Genomic DNA, 21820 nt, shown 5'->3' with positions numbered 1-21820 from the left:
ATGAAAATATTTAATTTTCTATTTGAAAATTAGGTATGGGGCCTGATCCATTCTTATTTATCATCACAACATAGATGGTGAGAAATAAATGTTCATGATCAATTGTCAGTAGAATAAATAACCAAGTATTGACATGTGTTGTCATGTCATGTTGTGTCAGATCATGTCATGTCATGTTGTGTTGACTCATGACATCTGTTGCCATGTGTTATGTAATGTGACATCATGGTGCTACAATGTGAAGTGATGTGATAGTATATAATACATTATATGATATTACATGACATGATGACATGAGATTGACATGACAAAATGTGATATGATATATATGCTGCAATGATGTGACATGTTATGACATGCTAATAAGCCACTTAGTGGTCTTCGCAGTAGACCCAGGGATTTGCGAAGTGATAAACTTGCTAATTAAAGCTCTGTGTGTGAGCTCTTGGCCTGTTGTTTATCCAAAGGAAATTAGAATATAATTATGTTTGTGAGACCTGTTTGGACTTGTTCTCTCTCTCTCTCTCTCTCTCTCTCTCTCTCTCTCTCTCTCTCTCTCTCTCTCTACCCCTCTCTGCAAACATTATTAATATTGGAAGGCAAGGCTTTCCAACCAAATCATATTGCATCAGACTCTTGAATTTCTCAGACACAATATTATTCATTTGATGTCAGCCACTTGTCAGGATGATTTGATTAAAAGTCTGGTTTATGAAATCAGCATCTGCTCTCACTTCACGGCGCATGACTGTTCTTTTAGTACTCAGTCCTGTACAGCATCCATCCTGTTACAGCGGATGTAATAACCACTGCTGAAGACATTTGATAGTGACCATCATCGATGCCTATCTGCAGCCTGTTGGGTCTCGTTCCAAAATCCTGTATGTCCATTTTTAGACACAAGTCAAAACAACTCAAAATTCATCACCCAACAGTTCAACAGTATAGATGATTTCACCCTAAAAAGATTAGGCAAAGGTAATCGATCCAATAAACAACTCCAATAAGCAGCGGTGATTCAATAAGGTCGACGAGTGTGTGCAATGTGATAAGAGTTTCTAATGCCTGTTTTGCTGAAATTGCTCAAGTGAGATGAATCATTATCATCCAACTTTCGATTTCTTCTTATCTGTGGAATATACACCTATTTTAGACCAGTCCTCAAATGTAATAATATCTTCACCTACATAAACATTATAATTCAGTTACACCCTGTCTGAGCAAATTTTCCAGGCTCCGATCAGCCTTGTTTTCAAGCATAAAGATGCAGCAGTAAAGTTTTCTCCAGAGTGTTTTCTGTGATGTAATGATGTGACAGCTAAGGTCCGCTCTCTCACTTGGTAAAATGGATCACGGCTGAATATCGGCACAATTACCCTTTATTGGCCAAGCTGTCCTTGGCCAGGCGATGAATACGTCTCTATTATGCGCAGGGTCAACTGATGTGTCCTTCAACTTTAATACACACCGTCATGTCGGTACACACGCACTCTCACACACACACACACAAGCGCATGCACGCATACGGACAGACACACAAACACACAAATGCACACAAAGAACATCCCAAAAAACCTTCAGGAAGAGAAACCTCCCATTAATCAATCTGGAGTGCAACAAAATGCATCTTCAGTCTGCAAGTGTCAGTAATTGCTTTCAATGGAACGGCCTTGAAACGGATATAAGGACATACAGAGCAGCTCTTTGTCTACCGATCCACACCAGAGACAGCTTCGCAGGGAAACCAACTATGAACAAATCCACTGCAAAGACAGCACACAGTAAAGAAAACAAATTAAAAAGAAAGGATGGAGGAGTTTGGTCCCCCGGCTGCCTCCTGATTTTAAAGTTTTCACTGTTTCCCAGACTCAATGTAATTATTGTTCTGAGAATCAACATAGGATACAAGCAATGTGGGAAACCTTTACATTAAAATACATATATAAATATATATGTATACATATATGTGAGTGTGTAATTAAAAAAGATACAATCAGGGATTTATTTAACCATCTAAATTTTGGGTAGTTTGACGTGTAGATGCAAAATACAAGTCTGTTGTATTTAAAAATACTGCAAATGTAAGAAACCATCACAGCCTCTGCACACACGTTAAGCTACAACAATAGAAGAAAAAGCAACAACCCTCAATTAATGCCATCCTGGAAAACAAATGTCTTCAATACATCAAAATAAGTAAACAAAGTGGCAGCAGTATTTCAACAGTGGACACAATATTGCAATTACAGACAGGCCCTTTAAAGAAATAATCTGCCGCATCTTCATATTTATAAATAAACGTCCATTTTGCTGCTCTCTTTCACCGATTGATGTAACACAGTAGTGATTCCACCTATCGACAGTTCATGAAAGTGAAAGTGGTATGTGTCACATCTCTGGCAATAGCAGCAGCGTTTTTTTGTTTTTTTTAATAAATAGAAGAAGAACTCAGTAGTTGGCATGAGCAGCGATAGCCACCATGGCTGAACAGACGCCACCTGCAGAAACTCAAACTTCGTCACAGTGATGGACACACTGTTTGATTGCCAAGTGATCTCTGGGAAGTGCGGTGCAGAAATACAGCAATAAGCGCTTGGCACCAGAGACGCTGCCAAATAAAAAAAAAAAAATAGAAACTGGAGGATTATTACTTTAAGACAGAACACAAGACCGCATCTCTCCATCTGGCCGCCTCGTCTCTTCACAGGACTCTTTGATTCAAGAATAAATAAAGAGCTATTGTTCCATGAATCTTCAAACCGTTTTGGAAGGGCAGTTAGTGTGAATTGTCACAGTAACTGAACAATAACTAATTACTATTATCAAAATGAAATATTCTATTTAAAGTGTGTGACTATTTCCCTTTCCTTCTCTCTCTCTCTGTCTCTCTCTCTCTCTTTCTCTCTCTCTCTCTTCCTCTCATCCAGGCCCCCCAGCTCGGTACTCTGATGGGCGTCTACCTGCCGTGCATCCAGAACATCTTCGGCGTGATCCTCTTCCTCAGGATGACCTGGCTGGTGGGCATTGGAGGCGTCATCGGCACCTTCGTCATCGTCTTCATGTGCTGTACCACAGTGAGTGCCCCCAAACAGTTACTAAACCCCTCTTTTACCTAATCGTATCCCTTGTGTTGAAGCATACTGGGGGGCAGCAGGTAGGCCTGGTTCATCCTGCAGCCTGAAGTTCACACATTTAAAGGGGCATTAAGTAATAAATGTTTATCTATCTCTATCGGTGACTGAGGAATTACATCAGCAGTTCTTCGGTGCAGTTTACGGTGGCCTGGCATTGTCACATTTTGACAAAAGAGAAGAGTAAGCTAGCTAATTAGAGTAGAGATCCAACAGAAATGTCTAGTCAAGAGGTAATATATCATGATGTAAGACACTATAATAACAATACTGCTTTGTCATTAGTTTTTTTGGGCTTGAGAACAAGGTTTTTTTAGCCTTCGTAGCTGAAATGTCTCATGATGCTGGTCACTCACTCATAGCACCATCCTCTATCTTTGGGCAGTTGGAAATGCAAGTAGGTAGGGGGGAGAAGATTGGTTGTGTCTCTAAATTACAATAGGCAGGAAGTTTTAATTCCAAAACATAAGCTTAGTAATCTTTGAGTCAGTGGTATTGATCAACAACCAAGTTCCCACAGATATACACTATTATGGTCATTTTGTACTACAGAAAAAACTTATTGCACCTTTAATCACCACACCAGCCTTTCATACGCTGTGGTGAAATGCGTGTGTGTGCGTGTGTGTGTGTGTGCGTGTGTGTCTGTGTCTGTGTGTGTGTCTCAGAGATCCCTCTGAGCTAAGAAACAAAATCCAAATTACGTTTCAGTTGTGATTGAAGTGCACATAATTTCTACCCTGTCATTCCATCAAAGCATCAAAATCAGTGAGTCAGTCTTAATCATGCTGCTCCAGCAGGTACGGCCATTTACACGTGCGTAGGACTTACTTGTGCGCTTAGATGAAGATCAAAGATCGCATAAAGAGGATCATGCAAATTTTGTTTGCGAAGCACTACTTTCTTTCTTTATGTTATTATGTTAATGGAATGCCTAGACTAATAGCTTTACAGGGACATTCACTGCCTGCAGGATTTAATATCTTTTAATATTTCTTTGTTACATTAGCAAGATTTTACATTGAACCTCACATTGCTAATTATCCAAAGTAATAAGTAAGTAATAACCAAAATGGCACTTTGTCACTTGACTTCAGTATGTTGTTATAGTTTATTTTCAAGCCCTAAGATTTGATCTGATTTCTTAAATGAGCAATGCTGGTGAAACATTTAGCTTAATGGGTCAATACCTATTTTGTTGTATTTACTGATAACAGAAAATCAGTAGAGATGAATCATTGTTGACTGTATTCCCATGGCAACCATTTTGATAAAAGTAGCATTACTTCAACACGAGGACTTCGGATAGCCTAACAATAATCAAATTAGCTAGCAATCTCGGAAACAACAACTACTTGAATTTAGCAGAGAAGTTAGATAATTTACTAGCTAGTTAGTTAGCTAGCTACCTAGGTTAGACTCTGGTAAGTATCTATAAATTAAAATGTGAACCTATATCTCTGAATTCTTGAGTCCCATTAATTTCTAATGTTTTTCAGTGGGGAATCTGTTAAATGATACATGCCCGATGTTTGTATGATGTGCATCTTGGTACACAGTTTCCCACCTTGAGTATGACGTTAAGATCAAAAATGTTCTTCCTGATGTGGGAATAAGTTCTGTTGTCCATTCAGGCTTGTAAGTGCAACTCCCCAAAAGCAATAATATCTTTACCTACATAAATTCAGTAGTTCAGTTACTCCAAATCTGAGCCTCTTTCACAAGCTGTATATGGAGTTTTATTGCCTGTGAGATATAATATGTTTTTTATTTTCTCATTAAATAGGTGATAATGATATTCCCTCTCCCACTGCTCCAGTTGTTCTGTACAGACACGACGCATTCCGTCTATAAAAATGAACACAATTAAATGATGATGGCACACTGTGACACTCCTGTCTTCACATTAGTGGCGATGCCAAGGAGGTGTAGTTCTGTGTCATGGTGACTTAGGTGTTGGACTGACACGCTGTCGCAGCCAAAACACAACAGACACTGCCCCACAGGACCGAGACCCCCCACCCCCCCTCCACCCCGCCCCACCCTCTCAGCACCGGTGTCAAGGATCTGAGTGGCTGTTACAGTGTGATTGTGTTTGACTTGTCTGATGTGTCTGATTGTCAGGGAACATACACTGTGCCTCTCCTTCCAGTTGCCTAACATGCTATCTGCTCAGTAGAAAGGAGGGGCACTTACATTTCCCTGTAGACGCCATTCTATTGAAAACACGTCAACGCACCGTATGTCAGCGGCGAAGCTTTCTCTCATGCATTAAGAGACTCATTAAATTTGAATTTAGCTTTTCAGCAGGTAGTTCAATGAAGCCTGGATGTGATTGTTTGGGCCATATCGGCGTATGCTACCTTATTTAATTCAGACTCTGCTGTCATGAGCTCTCAGGTTTTTGTGCCGTTTGCCTGTATGTCTTCTTTGTGGTTTGTGTTATGCATCGGGGCAGGCATGTATGTTTGCATGTGTGTGTGTGTGTTTGTGCAGCCTAGATTCTCCTCTAGCAGAGAGTTTATTTATAGAACAACCCCCTCAAATCCTAACCGTAGCAAACTTGGCTGCACAGACACACAGGCAATATGCTTCCCAATCATGTTTCTCGGTGACAGTGTATAGAGGGCTTTGAAAAAGGATACTGACCATGTAAGGGAAGACTGAATGTTTTTTATTTTTTTATTCTCCCCAAGGACATGAAGCTACCACATTAAGAGTTCTTTTCCAAAATAAAACCATTATATGTGGCAGTATACCCATTTTGGAAATGGATGACTATAAATGGAATATAATCTATGAATACTGTATGTCCATTTTGTAAAAAAAAAAAAAAAATCATCCACTTAAGTTTATCATTCAATATCTCTAAAATATAGATGATCCAATATTTAAAATTGCTATTATTATTCAAGGACTTAAGTTTCCAATTGTTCTTTTAAAAGTGCAATGATTTGTTTTAAATGCATTAAAATGTGACAATTTTCAATGGGTGAATATCTCATTTTGGAACAACTCTCCATCTATATCTTGATGAATGAAAGCGCTCTAATTCTACTCCAAGTTAATCATTGGCATATTCATTTTCTAAAAGAGAAAATATTCGATGCAAGCTTAAGAAAAAATATTGCACCCAGCTTTAAGCTGAAATGACTGTCATAAATTGTACAGTGTAAAAAAAAAAAAGAAGCTACCAAGTAGAATGGTACGAGAAAAAAAAAGCCTCTGAGATCAAAGGTGGTTCAGAATCAGCGCGCACACACACAGACACACACATGCATACACACACACACACAAACACACACACACACGCATACACATACATACATACAGTGAAAATTTCCTTACATGCCTACACTGGTGAATGTTTAAAATCTTGGATATTTGTATTCTCTCTCCTCCTCCTCTCTCTCTCTCTGTCTCTCTCTCTCTCTCGCTCTCTCACTCACACACACACACACACACACACGTACACACACATTTCCTATCAGTCACAGTGAGCTCATTGCAGAGCCCTGGGGCGATAGGCTTGAGTGTGATCGGTGTGTGAGAAACCCCCTCCTCTCTCCTCCTGAGCTTCTTACATAACACATAACCACCCAGCCCTCCAGGGTTTGCCACCACCACACCGCAGGGAGTGTGTATATATGTGTGTGTGTGTGTGTGTGTGTGTGTGTGTGTGTGTGTGTGTGTGTGCATGCATGTGTGAGACTTGAGAAGAAGTCATCCCTACCTTAGTGGAATCCACAGGACTACAAGAGGCAAGGAATCACGCATAGTGCTAGATAATATACAGTGTAAGCATTAGCCCATGTTTTATTCACATCTGCGCAAGCTATGCTCATGCATAGATTATCATTGACGGAGTAGTATTCATGGGATGCTCAATCATAGCACCACACATTTGTAGCCGTTCTCCACAACCGTTATTTTTCCCTGATGGAACATTTTGACAGAACATTAACGAGCCGCTCTACCCTCGTACATTCTGAGAATCATTATTATATGAAGAATTGTGCTTCCATGTGGCACAAGTCTGATGCATTATGCCGTTAAACATGAAATTATACAAACAACCAACCATTTTAAGTCAGTATACTATACTGTAGAGAGAGCATGCTCTGTAACTCTGCGTTAAGCTCCAAGCTGGCATATTCAAACAGTGAAACATGCGCTCTGTGTGTGTGTGTGTGTGTGTGTGTGTGTGTGTGTGTGTATTTTTAGCCCAGATAATGAATGCAGGCTTGTCACCAAGCTAAAATGAGGTTTAATATTCTAGATGGAAAGTCATCTGTTGTTTGGCCTTCCTCATTACTTCCAGGTCTTGAATCCAAACGCTGCGAGGGGACGGGTGGTCTGCCCTCTGCCGTGACTCATTTAAATGCTAAAGATGCTTTCCGCCCCTTCATCTCCCTCATTTTTTCCTCATCTCTGTCGCTTTCTCAATTTCTCCATCCTCTTTCCCTTTTACGATCTCATTATATCCTCTCTCTTTCACTGTCTCTGCCTTTCTCTCTCTTCATCTATCATCCGTTTTCTTGCCCTGCTTTGCCACCTCTCTCTCATTCAAACTGCATCTCCTCCTCCACTGTTCAGTCTCTATCCCCGATGTATTTTCACATTGTCTGAAAGTAAAGATCACCTCCATCCCCTTCATCTGACACTTTTGCCTCCTACAATATAGAGTCCACAGGGATTTAGAATGATAAACAGCACACTCAGAATAGACTTATACCGCATCATTGTATGTGAATTGATGAAGTTGCATTTGACAAAACCGTTGTGCGTTTATGTAATGAAGCCTGCTAATGAAGCATGCTCTCGGGGCAGGGAGAAAAAACTCCATTCCTGTCAAAACCAATTTCTGCTCAGCTCCGAGGTCGACCAAAGGCCGACGCAGAGTTTGACTGTAGCTTTGGGAAGAAACAAACCTAAAGTGTCCTTTGCAGTCAGAGTCTGGGGGTGTATCATCTCGCTGAAAATGAGCTTTTTAGCCAAATATAAAATATTGTAGGTTGGAGCATAATTCCTCAGGCTCAGTCATAATCGCTACCCAATTGCTGGCTTAGCAATTATTCAGGCCTCGCTAGCGTTCCGACTGCCTTGGAAAGAGAGAGTCTCTTTTGTCTGATCTGTAAGCTGTCTGCTGTTGTGCCTCATATGGACTAGACAGATGGCGAGGCGGCATAATCTGAGGTCTTTTACTGGCATGCAGGGAGGCCAGAGGGCGTGTGTGGAAATGTGGGTTTGGAGGTACGGGCATTCGGAGACGGCGTTGAATTCAGGCTTCACGGAGAGAGAGATGCTGTTAGCCTGCCAGAGTCTGGACTCTATCGCACAAACTCTCCATTCCAGTTTGAGGTTACCTGCACTCGCTGAAAGTGGGACGATAAAACAGGCCACAGGCTCTGGGTCAGTGGGAAAAAAGGATGCTGCACATGCTACCTACTATAGCAGGACACTGTTTCCCTTCTGTGCCAGTCCTCCAATCAGGTGCTGATTCAGACATGAGGTCATCGGTTAGTTGGGCTATGGCCAATGGCTGGCTCTCATCAACCGGCCGACCAAGAAACAAAAAACAGGGGTAAAAAAAAGATGGCAATCTTAAATTCAGATATTGGATCAGCTGATTTTGAAAGCATATGCAGCATTCTGACGCATTTAGGGTTTTAGCCGTGATGAAAGCATGACATTTTGAGCTCCATGCAAAGCTCACAGGAGGGACGGAGAGATCCACTGCAGCTGATTCATGACGTTTGTTAATGTTACTGTCCACAGTGACGCCCAGAGGGTCATGTGAAATAAAACTAGCACACGGTTAGGTAAAGTGACCAAACGGGGTGACACAGAAAATCTCGTCTCCTAGCCGTGTGTCACTTCTGGCACTCCGCTCAAAACAAGACGACAGGCAGGATCACGCAGCGACCAGAGGCTGGAAACTATCTAATTCATCTACAGACTGAAGCGGTTTCTCACCAGCGATGAAATGGAGAGTTTTGAGGTCGTGGTTGTTACTGTATGCTGTCACACTGGAGCCAGTCGGTTCGTAAACTATGTGTCCGACTTGTAAACATTACACAACATTGAAATTCTGATAAATACTTATTAAATACAGGGGTGTAGTGGAGGATAAACCCATCTAATCTCAGTTTACCCACCTTTTTATTTGCAGAATAGAGTTCACCTAGTATTTTAGGATGACAGAAATCTGTATGAGATGAATTAATTGTATTTCCCACTGTCGCCTCTTCTAAAAGTTTGCTCAAAACTTTCCTTTTCTCTGTGGCCTTCTGCTAAATCATCTGTATTTAGATGTAACAGGTGTTATCATTTGTATTATTATTTCTTTCTTTTATTTATGTTTTACCTTTTTTATCTTTCTTTCTTTCTTTCTTTTTAATGTCATTTTCTGTATTTTTTTCTATTTTTTCTGTTTTATAATTTTGCCTTGTGTATGAAATGTGCTATTTAAATAAAGTTTGCCTTGCCTTGCCTATATACATATACTATAGACATTGTATGTAGTATTAAACTGATGTATGTTTTGTGATAAGGTCTTTTTAAGGGAGTGAAGGATAAATTAACACTTTCGTCGAAATATGATTGCTTTATTTCCATATTGGTGGTTGTTTGCCATATGATGACTGAAATATACTTAAACCAGACTCATCCATCACTCCTAATGCATATTATTTATTATTATTATCCTATTTGACTATACCAGTCAGTATAAATCACAAGACAATGGACTCTCTCCAGTGGTGGCTTCCCCATACAGATGTGCGGTGACTCAGTGTGCCTTAAACTACCTCTGCATGGCTGCTGCCCACATCAGATAAAACACTTAAACAATTACTGTCTTATCTGCTGCGGTGGGAGAAGGGCTTGTGGCCTCATTATGACCAGATTAGAGCGAGGAATAGAGCCCAGTCCCACTCACTCTTCACTCTGATAGTGGGTCCGCCGGGCCCGCAGGTGACACTAACCACATTACAGTCTTCATAGAGACAGACACAACAACAGCTGGCCGTTACTGGCATTTCGTCCTGTCGCTGTGAGTCACCAGCCTTTCTTCCATTGTATTTCTGTCTTGCGGTCCTAATATACTGTACTTCATGATGATGATAATAATAACCTTGTAATAATAAAACATGATAATATTGATGTTTGTCATCGCCACGCTGTTCGATTGTGATGTGATCTCTGGGAAATCCAGTGAAAAAAAATGGCTGCTGTATAATACATTTTTTTATGAATGAATAATAACATTTTTTATGAATAATAATATTGTCAAATTATTTTAAACTATTATTATTATTATACACTTTAATGGTATAGGACTTTTCAAAGCAATGCACTTCGCAATTAGGAAAGCAAAAAGTAATCTGTGAGATCAGAGTTTTTTTTGTTTGTTTTTTGCTGTTTGTTGCACTGCACTTCCCAGAAATCACTTGTCAGTCATACACTGTGTCCAGTATAGTGACACCTTTACTAGGATTTTCTGTCAATGAAGTCTGAGTTTCTGTAGGCAAGGTATTTTTCTCTGCCTGGTCAGCATGGTGGCTATCACTGCTCATGCTAACTACCCAGTTCTTCTTCTGTTTATTCAAACAAACCGCTGTTGTTGCTGCTGCTGAGAATGTAAAATCCATCACTTCCTGTATGTCGGAGGATTTTTCCCGGGAAACACCTACCAGACACCGGGTGTTTACAAAAGCAAATGTTACAAATGTAAAAGCTTTCATGAACTGAGTATAGGTTGAATCATTATTGTGTGTATCAGTCGGTGATACAGAGTAGTAAAAACAAACAGTAATTCATATGAAAATGTTGTGGATTATCACTTTAAAAACAATGACTAAAACGGTAAATGAGCAAGCTAGAAATGCCATGAGAAAAAAATTTAAAAAGTAATATTCTTACAGTGACTGGACACAATTCACACAGTGGAAAAGCAGGAACTGTTCTAAAACAAGGTGCTGATTCTGTTGGCCAGCTCTCCTCGCATCTCTCCATGTTTCTCTTTCTGTCTGCGTCGCTCTCTTTCATGTGCAGACAATGCAAAAAAGCTCACTAGAAATTCAACAATAGCGTTTGAAAGAATGATGAAATCTTAATGCTGTCTTTGTACTGTCACACATACACACACACACACACACACACACACACACACCATCCTTCTCTCTTTCTCATTCACCCTCTCCATTTCTCACTTTTTCATATTCTGTTTTTTCTAGTCCACTCTTCCACTTCCTGCCTGCGTCTCTCTCTCTGTCTTTCTCTCCAGGGGAGCGAAGGCTAGCTTTTTGTGTTAAAGGCATCCAGTGATTTCCATTGTAGCATGTCCTTACATTTCCTGCGGTCGTTTTTTTTTTTTTCATTCAATAATGGAGTTACATTCACACAGAGAGATTGACATGCTTGGCAGGAGATTCGACCTGTCTGAATGCGCCCTGGCAGCTGCTGACAAGCCTGGTGGCGTTATTATTTATCTAACCCACAAGCACTCAACTTTAGCATTTTTGCATTGCAGTGCATTGTTGTTGTTGTTGTTGTTATCATTCCCTATGTACCCCCCCTAACCCCCCCGTAACCCCTCTACCCCTCCACCCCAACCCAAGGTGTTAAGATGTTACACACCACGATCCTGAGACCCTTATAATGGACGACTATGGCAGAAAGTGAAAATATGAACAGTTTCATTCCAAAATGAGCTATCGATCAATTATTTGACAAAAAAGTGAAACTGACTCTTGCAAAATGATTGATAACATAAAACTGAAACAATTTATGGAGCTTTTTAAATGACCGCAGGTAAAATGATAACACGTTTACAGACTAGATCTTTTATATTTTAGAGCTATTGAATGATGCACTTCTGCTACTGATTTTATATTCCCAAAATGGATAGAATTTGGAAATCAACTCTTCATCAATCAGCTCTTCGTAAATCTACTGTATATATACAGTATATGGGTAAATACACATGATCTAATTTTCTTGTTATTTCTCCTCCTCTCCCGCTCCCTCTTCTCTGCAGACCATGCTGACTGCCATCTCGATGAGTGCCATCGCCACCAATGGAGTAGTGCCAGGTGGGTGAGCAGACGCTGGCACCACACAGTCATCACTGTTTGAGGCTGTCCGCTTCTAAATTTCTCTTTCCACTGATTGCTTTTGGCACAGTATACCAAACTCACTGTGATATCCCCAGCAACAGTAACAGTAGTAGGATGTTGTGCACTGTAACTTGTCATCCATGAGCCAATCCTACTTTCACTCCTCTTGATTCGCTCTGAATAAGAACATCGGCTAAATGCCTAAAATGTAAAATATGTGTGTGTTTTTGTGTGTGTATGTGTGTGTGTGCATGTTTGTATGTGTGTGCATGTACATGAATGTGTACATCGTATAGCTGTATTTATATAATAATGTTGTTATACATAGTAATGATGGCCTGTCTCTCGCCAGCTGATCCGTGTGCAGCAGGGGTCAGAGCAAATTACAGGCTTGTAGAGAAGTGTGGAACTGGGAGCACTGCGCGCCAATTATAACTGTCTCTGCTATAACAGTCTCTATTCTGCTGCAAAGTGCTGATTAAGGTCTTTATATTTGTTAAGTTAATTTATTTGCACAGTGATAAAACATAGAAGCACAGTGATAAAACACAATGGCAATATAGTATACAAACAAAATTAGTAAATGAACAACCACAAAATCAAAATGACAACATCTGAATTTGTGTGCATCTCTTTTAAATAATGGACAATAAAGTGCAGTAATGGTAACTTACTTCAAACTGAATTAAAACTCACTTCATGTTTCATGAACATTAGAATTACCAAACTCCTGAGCCTGAGCTTGTATAAATCGTCGCTGCCCAGTGAAAACCAAAATATCTCCAAAATGTCATCATTTCAGGAACTAAGAAGAACAGCCATATTTTTGGCTTGACCACCATGCATTTTGAATTTATCCAGTTGGAATTTGAAAGGATTTCATAAGACCATGGGAGGTACAGAATCAATGTAATGCTTGAACTGAAGTTAAAATTGGAGTTACAAGGTTTTCACATGGCAACAGCGAAATGATATTTACAGTGAGTAGTATGTTGAGTGAAAAGTAACATACAGTTGGATGGACTGGATCAAAAGAGTGGTTTTGTGGTATTTTAGTCCCGTACATACACACAAACACACACTGACACCTAAGCACGCACCACGCAAGTGTCCATGTTCACGTTGTTGTGGTTGTGTTCAGCCGGAGGCTCCTACTACATGATCTCCCGTTCGCTGGGCCCTGAGTTCGGGGGTGCGGTGGGGATCTGTTTCTACCTGGGGACCACCTTCGCTGGAGCCATGTACATCCTGGGGGCCATCGAGCTCCTCCTGGTGAGAAACATGCTCTGCCTTTACTGTCTCTGTCTCTCTGTTTGTTTCTCCCTCTCTGTCACCGTCAGCGTATCTGTATCATCATCTGTCTGTCTTTCTGTCTGACTCGCTCTTTCTCCCTCCCAGTTTTTTCTTTCTCCTCACTGCGCTTTGAAGCTATTTTCTCAATCTGTCTATTCTTCAACGTGTATTCAGATCAATTGTTGATGAAACACGGGGATCTTTCATCTCGGTCTCCGTTCCTCTCCTCCTCCTCCTCCTCCTCTGCCTTTTATTCCACACTTCTTCCACTGCCGTCCCTCATGCTGTGTGGAGTATTGGGTAATTATGCAAATTCTGCATTAGGGAGAGATCAAGACACTGGCTGAGTAACAAGACCATTCCTTGAACTGCTCTCATCACTTTGGTCCACTGTTATCAGCATACCAGAGTTTTTTTTTTTCCCCCCTCCCTTATTCTCCTTCTGGATCCCTCTATTGGATATGCAGAGTTTGATCATGCCTGGAGGTTAATTCTGTCTTCTGGGTCAAAGCTGGCTTAGTTTCCATTGTGAAATAACAATCCCTGCAGAATTGTAAGGAGCGGATCTGGAGAAGGCTGATTTGAATATGTTTTATCCTTCCACACAAGCCAGGAACACAAACCGATGCTATTTTAGGAAGCATGAACAGTTCACATTGAAGCAGGAGATTTGTTTGCCTAGTGATATGCTGTTCTTAGCATCGGCTCAGTTTCTCCAGCCAAATGACCAACTGAGTCATGACCCTCCACTTGTTCTTCTCAATTTCCTATGGTTTTTATGTTGATTAAATTGTTTGGGGGGAAACCAAATGAGCGTTTTCAAAAAATTATTTTCAGTGCTTATGTAATAGCCTCGCCATGAATCAGCCTACATGTAAAGCGGATGACAGATACTGATGGGGTAATTAGGGGTTTTACGATTTTATAAATGATGGTACTATTCTTAGATTGACCCGTAATAAAAGTGTAGTAATGGCAATTCGTTTGGAATATTAATGCCATGCTTGAGTTGTTCAATTTCACTGAATTAAAATAGCTGCCATGATTATGTGTGCTGCTTCAAGCTCCATTTGAAGACTGTTAATGTGAGCGTCACATTACGTGTTTTCACACTTCACAAAGTTGTCCTCCTCTCTCTCTCTCTCCCTTTCTCACCTCTCTACATTTTTTTTTTCTTTTTCAAGCCAATTTTAAAATTTATTGAATTGTGTGAATGTGAATCAGGAAAAGAGCATGCTCAGTTAACTTTCCCTGGATAAATAATGGTTAAAAAAAACAAAAAAACTTTACTTTTGTTTTGCTCCAGATCTACATAGTGCCCAAGGCGGCCATCTTTCCCCTGGAGGGCCTGGAGGGAGCCGAGGCGGAGGCCGCCCTGCTGAACAACATGCGTGTGTATGGGACCATTCTGCTGACCTCTATGGCCACGGTGGTGTTTGTCGGGGTGAAGTACGTCAACAAGCTGGCCCTGGTATTCCTGGCCTGCGTCATCCTCTCCATCCTGGCTGTCTACGCCGGGGTCATCAAGACCGGCATCGATCCTCCTGACTTCCCGTAAGGACGGACCGCCACACACTTCCTGCACAAAGGGAGTCCAACAGACTAAAAGCTAAACTACATACACAGACAGGCCTATGCACACATAATACACACATAGGCATACACTCCAAACACACACTAGAAGAATACTCTGAGATGTTTGTTCCTCTGACAGATATTTTGTGTGTTTCTTTTCTCCAGAGTGTGTCTCTTGGGGAACCGCACCTTGGTGTCGAAGAAATTTGATGTGTGTGCCAAGACCATTGAAACAGCTAATGGGACAGTCACCACCCAGCTGTGGCGCATGTTCTGTGATTCACCCTTCCTCAACGCTACCTGTGACAAGTACTTTGTAGCCAACAACGTGTCCCAGGTCCAGGGCATCCCAGGGATCACCAGCGGGATCCTGGCAGGTCAGCTAATCCTGTTAGGATTCTCATGCAACTCAGTGTCAATGCATCACTTCCATAGTACATACACAAATATATACGCACATGCACACATGCACACACATACATACACCCTCTTTCTTTGTTACTGAGACACTAATTTCCATGTGTTGCAGACCACCATAAAACACTTAAACACAGTTAAAAACAGCTATTGGCTATTTACTAGGAATGGGACAGTATCAAATTTTCACGGTATTAATCAAAATTTGTTTAACTGTTTTGCATTGTATTTTATGAAATATGTTTTCATTATACATGGTTTACATTCCAATTTGTTTGTGTGAAAGCCTACATTTTCAACATCCAGGTTTTTAACCGGTCATGGTAGTGGTTATATCTGTGACGACCATTTTTGGAGATCAGCGTTTGGGGTAATTGCTGAAAGATGACAAACACGTCCCCCCATGTGTATTAGAGACCAGCTGTTTATTGAGACTCTTGAATTGGAAAATTTTATGGTATCCGTGTAGCCAAACCAATTAAATAGTGCACAAACAGCAATAATATGCCTGTCATTCACAGAGGCACAGGCAGCATGAGCCATTGTAACCATACAATTTTTTTTTTTTTTTTGTTCATTTGTTTCTGCTTGCCAACAGGTGCAGGAGGCACTTAATTTTAATAATTCCTTAATTGAAGTAATTCCTGCCTAATTCCTATGACAATCTAAAAATATATGGATTGGATGGGAATCTAGGATAGGAGCATGTTTATGTCCTGGTTATATTCTGATAGTTGTTTGTTTGTTTCTCCTTTATATCTAATCATTCACCCACTCTCCTCTATTCTTCCCCACTTCCCTCTTGCCCATCCAGAGAACCTGTTTGGGAACTACTATGAGAAGGGCGACCTGGTGGCCAGGAAGGACATGGTGTCAGAGGAAGGAGTGGACGACCCTCTGACCAACGCTAACCACTACGTCCTGGCCGACATCACCAGCTTCTTCACCTTGCTGGTCGGCATCTACTTCCCCTCTGTAACAGGTGAAAACCTTCAGCCGTTTTCATTTCTTTGTCGTTTACTTATTGGGAAAAAAATTACGTTGGGGCATTGCTAGAGCTTCAGATGCTTATCACAGGACTAAGTGATATGAAGAAAAACTAGGGATGGGAAGATATGCTCATCTCACGATACGATTCGATACACGATATCGGGTTCACGATTCGATACAACCACGATATGATGTAATAAATAAAAGTTCAGTGAAACAACAAAGTGTATGTGTAGACAACAAAGTGTGACTGTGCAGAAATCTGTTTATTTCTGAGCCACAGATCTTTCTAGAAATGGCACTAGCTTGGTAGAATGTAAACAACAATTAAAAAAATGTCATTACAAAGTGAAAATAATATCATTTCGATGGAGAAATTGTGAAATTTTGACGGGCAAGTCATCTCATTTTTGATTACTGCAGCAGAATAAAATGTAGCTAATATCACGATTCGTTTTTCTGCCCCACGATACGTATTGTCACATTTTTGTATTGCGATATATTGAATTTCGATATATCGTCCCATCCCTATAAAGAACCACAAGACAAGAATTTGAACAAAACGGAGTCACAGAATAAATCCGAATTGTCTTACAAAATATCCCCGTCATTGTCCACAACTGCGAGCATTTCTGACAGGGATTAGCTGATGTCTTGCTGTCTTGCTCATTTCCCTTAATTAATATATAATAATAATTAATATCTGTCTATCTATCCATCTTTTTTGTCTATCTGTTTAGGTATCATGGCTGGTTCCAACCGCTCTGGGGATCTGCGTGACGCCCAGAAGTCCATCCCCATTGGAACCATTGCAGCCATCACCACCACCTCCACTGTCTGTATCCTCCCACTGCTGCCCCCTGGAGGGCACCAAGGGTTAATGCACCGACCGTTCTTAAAAATGAGATATTTATAACTCGTTAAAATCTCAGACTTCACTGGTCCGATTTGGAGGTATGGTACGTTTTGGCTCTGTGTTGTGGTGTTTAAAAAATACAACAAACACACTGATTGGGCCAATGAGGGTGCTATATTTAAAGGTCAATTTTTTTAACTGAAAATTTGATGGAACTTGGAGGGTGATGCATTCTGGCACTGTTTTCTGGCTTTTTGTTTTTTTAAATGCACTAATTGGGCTGATGGGGAAGCTGTAATTAAAGGTAAAATGTCAAATGTTGAAAGGCCATAACTGCTGCACCACCACCACCAGTCCCATGATGCATCTTATTTCTGATTGGCCCAAAGGGTGCCTGCATCATTCGTGGGGGGTAACATGTTTATCTTTTTTTTTTTTCCTAATTCATTCTGTCATGGCTTCTGAATCAAACTGCAGCCACTGCCCCAGAATGAGTAGAAAATTGTTGAACCCGTTCTTTCATGTGAATCTATGACATTTCATCTCATAGATTGATGTTGATCAGCTTAAAATTGTATTTTCCTTCTGTTCTAATAACAAACTAAATGCAGACGTGGTGTGAAGCAAATGGGAATGTAAAACAAAAGTGTAGTGAGTGTGATGAATGTGGTGTGATGTGTAATGTGGTTGAGAAACTGTTTTTCCTCGCTGTCCTTCTGAACTCCCATTCTTATCCACTTCCAATACACCTATCCTGGGTGGGACAGTCACTTTACTGTAACTTAAAATATAGGAAGGTTTTAAACTAAGGAAATTCATGTTCTAAATTATCAACTGAAAGATTATTTGGCTCCTACACATACACCTCAACATACAAGGCCAGTGCTATTATAGGCTTGTACCGCTGAAGCAGTCATGTTGAACAGGGTGTGTCTTCCAGTAACTCAGAGCAATCAGCTTGTGGTCAAAACAGATTTGATTAGGACTTCTAATCACATCATTGTGCTGCCTATTCAATCACAAGCTAATAAAGCAATGGGATATTAGTTACAATGTCATTGATCTCTGAGATATTAGCCTAAACAAAATTGATTGTTTTTTCTCTGCAAATGCATTTAACTGGTTAATCAGATCATTAACTACATCTCAAGTTTATAATGTTTAGAAGCCTGTCCTGTCAGTCACTAATCAGGTGTCACCTTAGAGCATCCAAACAGTCTTCACACATTTTCTGAGAAATTGGCACCAGCTTTCTGTTGGCATTTCCAAAATCAGATATCCACCATTTGAATAAAAGTGACACCTACCCTTACAAAATACATGTATTTTCCTGATCCAGAACTGCTAAGACATGTCCAGTGTGTTTCTGTTTGGTGCCTGCATCGAGGGAGTGGTCCTCAGAGACAAGTAAGTTCAAACAAAGAGCAAAGAATTAATTATTTCTTTCATTGTATGCTTGATATCAATCCTACACTAAAGGTAAACTTAGGTCTCTTGCAATTTGTAAATGGCCAGCCGCTCTGTCAATCTCTTTTAGGTTTGGGGAGGGAGTCAACGGGAACCTTGTGATTGGCACATTGGCTTGGCCGTCACCATGGGTAATCGTGATTGGCTCCTTCTTCTCCACCTGCGGGGCGGGCCTCCAGAGTCTGACAGGAGCTCCCCGCCTCCTGCAGGCTATCGCCAAGGACAGCATCGTGCCCGCCCTTCGGGTCAGTCCGCCTCTCTGCCCAACTGCTCGTTCAGTTACCACCCCCACTACTACTCCTTTCCTTTCAAACTGTTTATTATTAACAACTTTACATATTGGGACAAACAATACAGCAAACACCAGGCTGATATACTCGTCAAAAGCAGAGGGGTTACTGACTGTGTTTTCTGTGTTGTCCCTCCAGATCTTTGGCCATGGGAAGGCCAATGGGGAGCCCACATGGTCCCTCCTGCTGACTGCCTGTATCTGTGAGAGCGGCATCCTCATTGCCTCCCTGGACGCAGTGGCCCCCATCCTCTCCATGTGAGAACTGTAGCTACCCGTCTATTTCGCTGCCATCTTTCGGAACCAGCAGCGGGGGGTTTCAGAGCGGCCAAACTCCTGCTATTTCCTGAACGATGCAAATGCCAAACATAATAGGCTCAGGATTCAGTTCATCGCACAGAAGGGCAGCCCTCCTTTCTGCTGTCATAGTGCATATAAGATCTGTCAGCCAAAGCCATGTGGGAATGACATCAGTATCACAAGATTAATATCAGTGTTTAAATGCGACAGAGTTCAAGACAACATACGTTTGGACTGCATTCAGAGCAGATTCGCTCAGTTTTGTCACAGGATATACTGTATGAAGCGCTTTGTTCCATAAATGAGTTTGTGTGCTTGTGTGTGTTTGTCCTGCAGGTTCTTCCTGATGTGCTACATGTTTGTGAACCTGGCCTGTGCCTTGCAGACCCTGCTGAGGACTCCCAACTGGAGGCCGCGCTTCAAGTTCTACCACTGGTCAGTTCAGATAGAAGTTTAACTGTGGGATGTGGAAGGCGGTAGAATGAGTTGAATTTGGCTGCAGTGTGAAAATAAGAAAAGGGTGGGAAGGGGGACAACAGACAATGACATATCACAGATGTTGTGCTATCGCCTAGAAGATACAATAAAGTCAGAAATATTAGATCTAATAAATTTCCATGCATCCACAGTTGAAGGTTTTGCTTTGTTTAACCTAGCAGCCATACATTCAAGTTTTACAATGTTTTGAAAAGAGTGTATCCGTATCATTTTCATGCAAATATCAGGGGTAAACTAATTACTAATGATAGTCTTTTTAGCAGCTGAAAAGCCTCTTTTTTTAACACTTTCTGTCTCTCTGTCTTTCACTATGTCTGTTTGACTCTCACTCAATCTATCTATCTATCTATCTATCTATCTATCTATCTATCTATTCTTTCTTTCTTTCTTTCTTTCTTTCTTTTTTCTTTCTCCAGGGCTCTGTCCTTCCTGGGGATGAGTTTGTGTCTCACTCTCATGTTCCTCTGCTCCTGGTACTACGCCATCGTCGCCATGGTAATCGCCGGCTCTATCTACAAGTATATCGAGTTCGCAGGGTGAGTGGAGCGCAACCCCAGGGAGAGATTGGATTCACTGGCTGGCTCTGCATTCGTGTGTGTGTGTGTGTATGTGTGTGTGTGTGTGTCTTAAGGGTTTGGGGTTTGAAAGTCCACACCATCCATCAGTGTTGTACAGGCAGTTAAAGGGAAACTGGGGTTTAGGGTTCCACTGTTTGTTTGGGCTCTTGTCATTTGCTGTTATGTCAGGGTTTGGATTTCCACACAAGCCACTTTGAAGTAAGGGAAATGTGGAGATTCCAGCAGTGCAACACTTACCTGCACCACATAATATGCTTCTTATCATGGAATATTACAGAGCCATGCACACTGAGTGTTGCAATGCTAGATTCTGTGATTCCCTGTGGTGAGTGACATCATGTTAGCTTGACATTTAACAGTGACGCCTAATCCTTAATCACATTGCATTATGTCACCCTGGCATTTGCAAGTAGATCTGTTACAATGTGTTGACTGTATCACTGTCACTTTTTGACTTTTAAATAAAGCCGCAAAACTATTGCTGATGTTTTGACCGACCGATATTGATTTGTCACAGGGCGGAGAAGGAGTGGGGCGACGGGATACGAGGTCTGTCTCTCAGCGCTGCGCGTTTCGCTCTCATGAGGCTCGAGGAAGGGCCACCGCACACCAAGAATTGGAGGTATGACACACTCACTCACAGACACACACACACACACACAAACACAATAACTACATGAGGACAAGAGATGGGAATGACCTGGTTGCTGTTGGGAAATATGGAGCATATGGAGCTACAGTTATGCAGTTGTGCAGAGCAATTTCACTAACACTCGTGTTAGGTGAATGTTGACATGATAAGTATTGACTAATAATCTGTTTTTCATGTAAGATATCTTCTAGGTGAGATTGAGAAGTGCAGGTGTTGCATATTTCCATTGAAAAGCAGCCTGTTATTGCTTGGGCAGAGATCCATAGTGTTTGTTCATATTTAAAAGGTGGTGAAGTATTAGTGCATGGGTCTTTGATTTCACACAAGAATATATATTTGTATAGAATATGTGGCTAGTTATAGTTGATTGAGACAGAGTTGCTCACAATGCACTGAGCGAAAGGGAAAATGCTGTAGATTAAATACTGTCGATTTAATCATTCACTGCACATATCATGATGTTAGATTGACACATACAAAATCAAAGTTTTTTTGTTCAAATCTCAATATATCAACATTTAGCTTGGTAGATCTATTATTTTTCAGACCATTTTGTAGAATTTCAAGTGGACTAGTCATTTCAAGTTTTAGTGCAGTAGTAAAAAAATATGATAGGTTGATAACTTCACCATTTTTTAACTTACCTGTTAATGGC

General features: G+C 40.9%; 1 protein-coding gene across 1 annotated transcript in view; it reads left to right on the top strand.

Moving 5' to 3' along the window:
* Positions 1-21820, top strand: part of slc12a5a (solute carrier family 12 member 5a) — a 43483-nt gene that overhangs the window by 12368 nt on the left and 9295 nt on the right. The window contains exons 4-16 of the mRNA XM_071519809.1: positions 2928-3074; positions 12172-12226; positions 13392-13522; positions 14850-15097; positions 15284-15495; positions 16350-16517; positions 17266-17364; positions 18731-18788; positions 18919-19093; positions 19277-19395; positions 19774-19872; positions 20352-20471; positions 21031-21135. Coding sequence (XP_071375910.1) covers positions 2928-3074; positions 12172-12226; positions 13392-13522; positions 14850-15097; positions 15284-15495; positions 16350-16517; positions 17266-17364; positions 18731-18788; positions 18919-19093; positions 19277-19395; positions 19774-19872; positions 20352-20471; positions 21031-21135 — 1736 coding nt within the window. The remainder of the gene's footprint in view (positions 1-2927; positions 3075-12171; positions 12227-13391; positions 13523-14849; positions 15098-15283; positions 15496-16349; positions 16518-17265; positions 17365-18730; positions 18789-18918; positions 19094-19276; positions 19396-19773; positions 19873-20351; positions 20472-21030; positions 21136-21820) is intronic.

The sequence above is a fragment of the Centroberyx affinis genome, unplaced genomic scaffold (genome assembly GCF_046629955.1).
Source record: "Centroberyx affinis isolate AG114_WGS23_722 - 3 ecotype Tasmania unplaced genomic scaffold, CSIRO-AGI_Caff_v1 ptg000061l_1, whole genome shotgun sequence".
Taxonomy (NCBI): domain Eukaryota; kingdom Metazoa; phylum Chordata; class Actinopteri; order Beryciformes; family Berycidae; genus Centroberyx; species Centroberyx affinis.
This window is presented reverse-complemented; position numbering and strand designations above follow the sequence as displayed.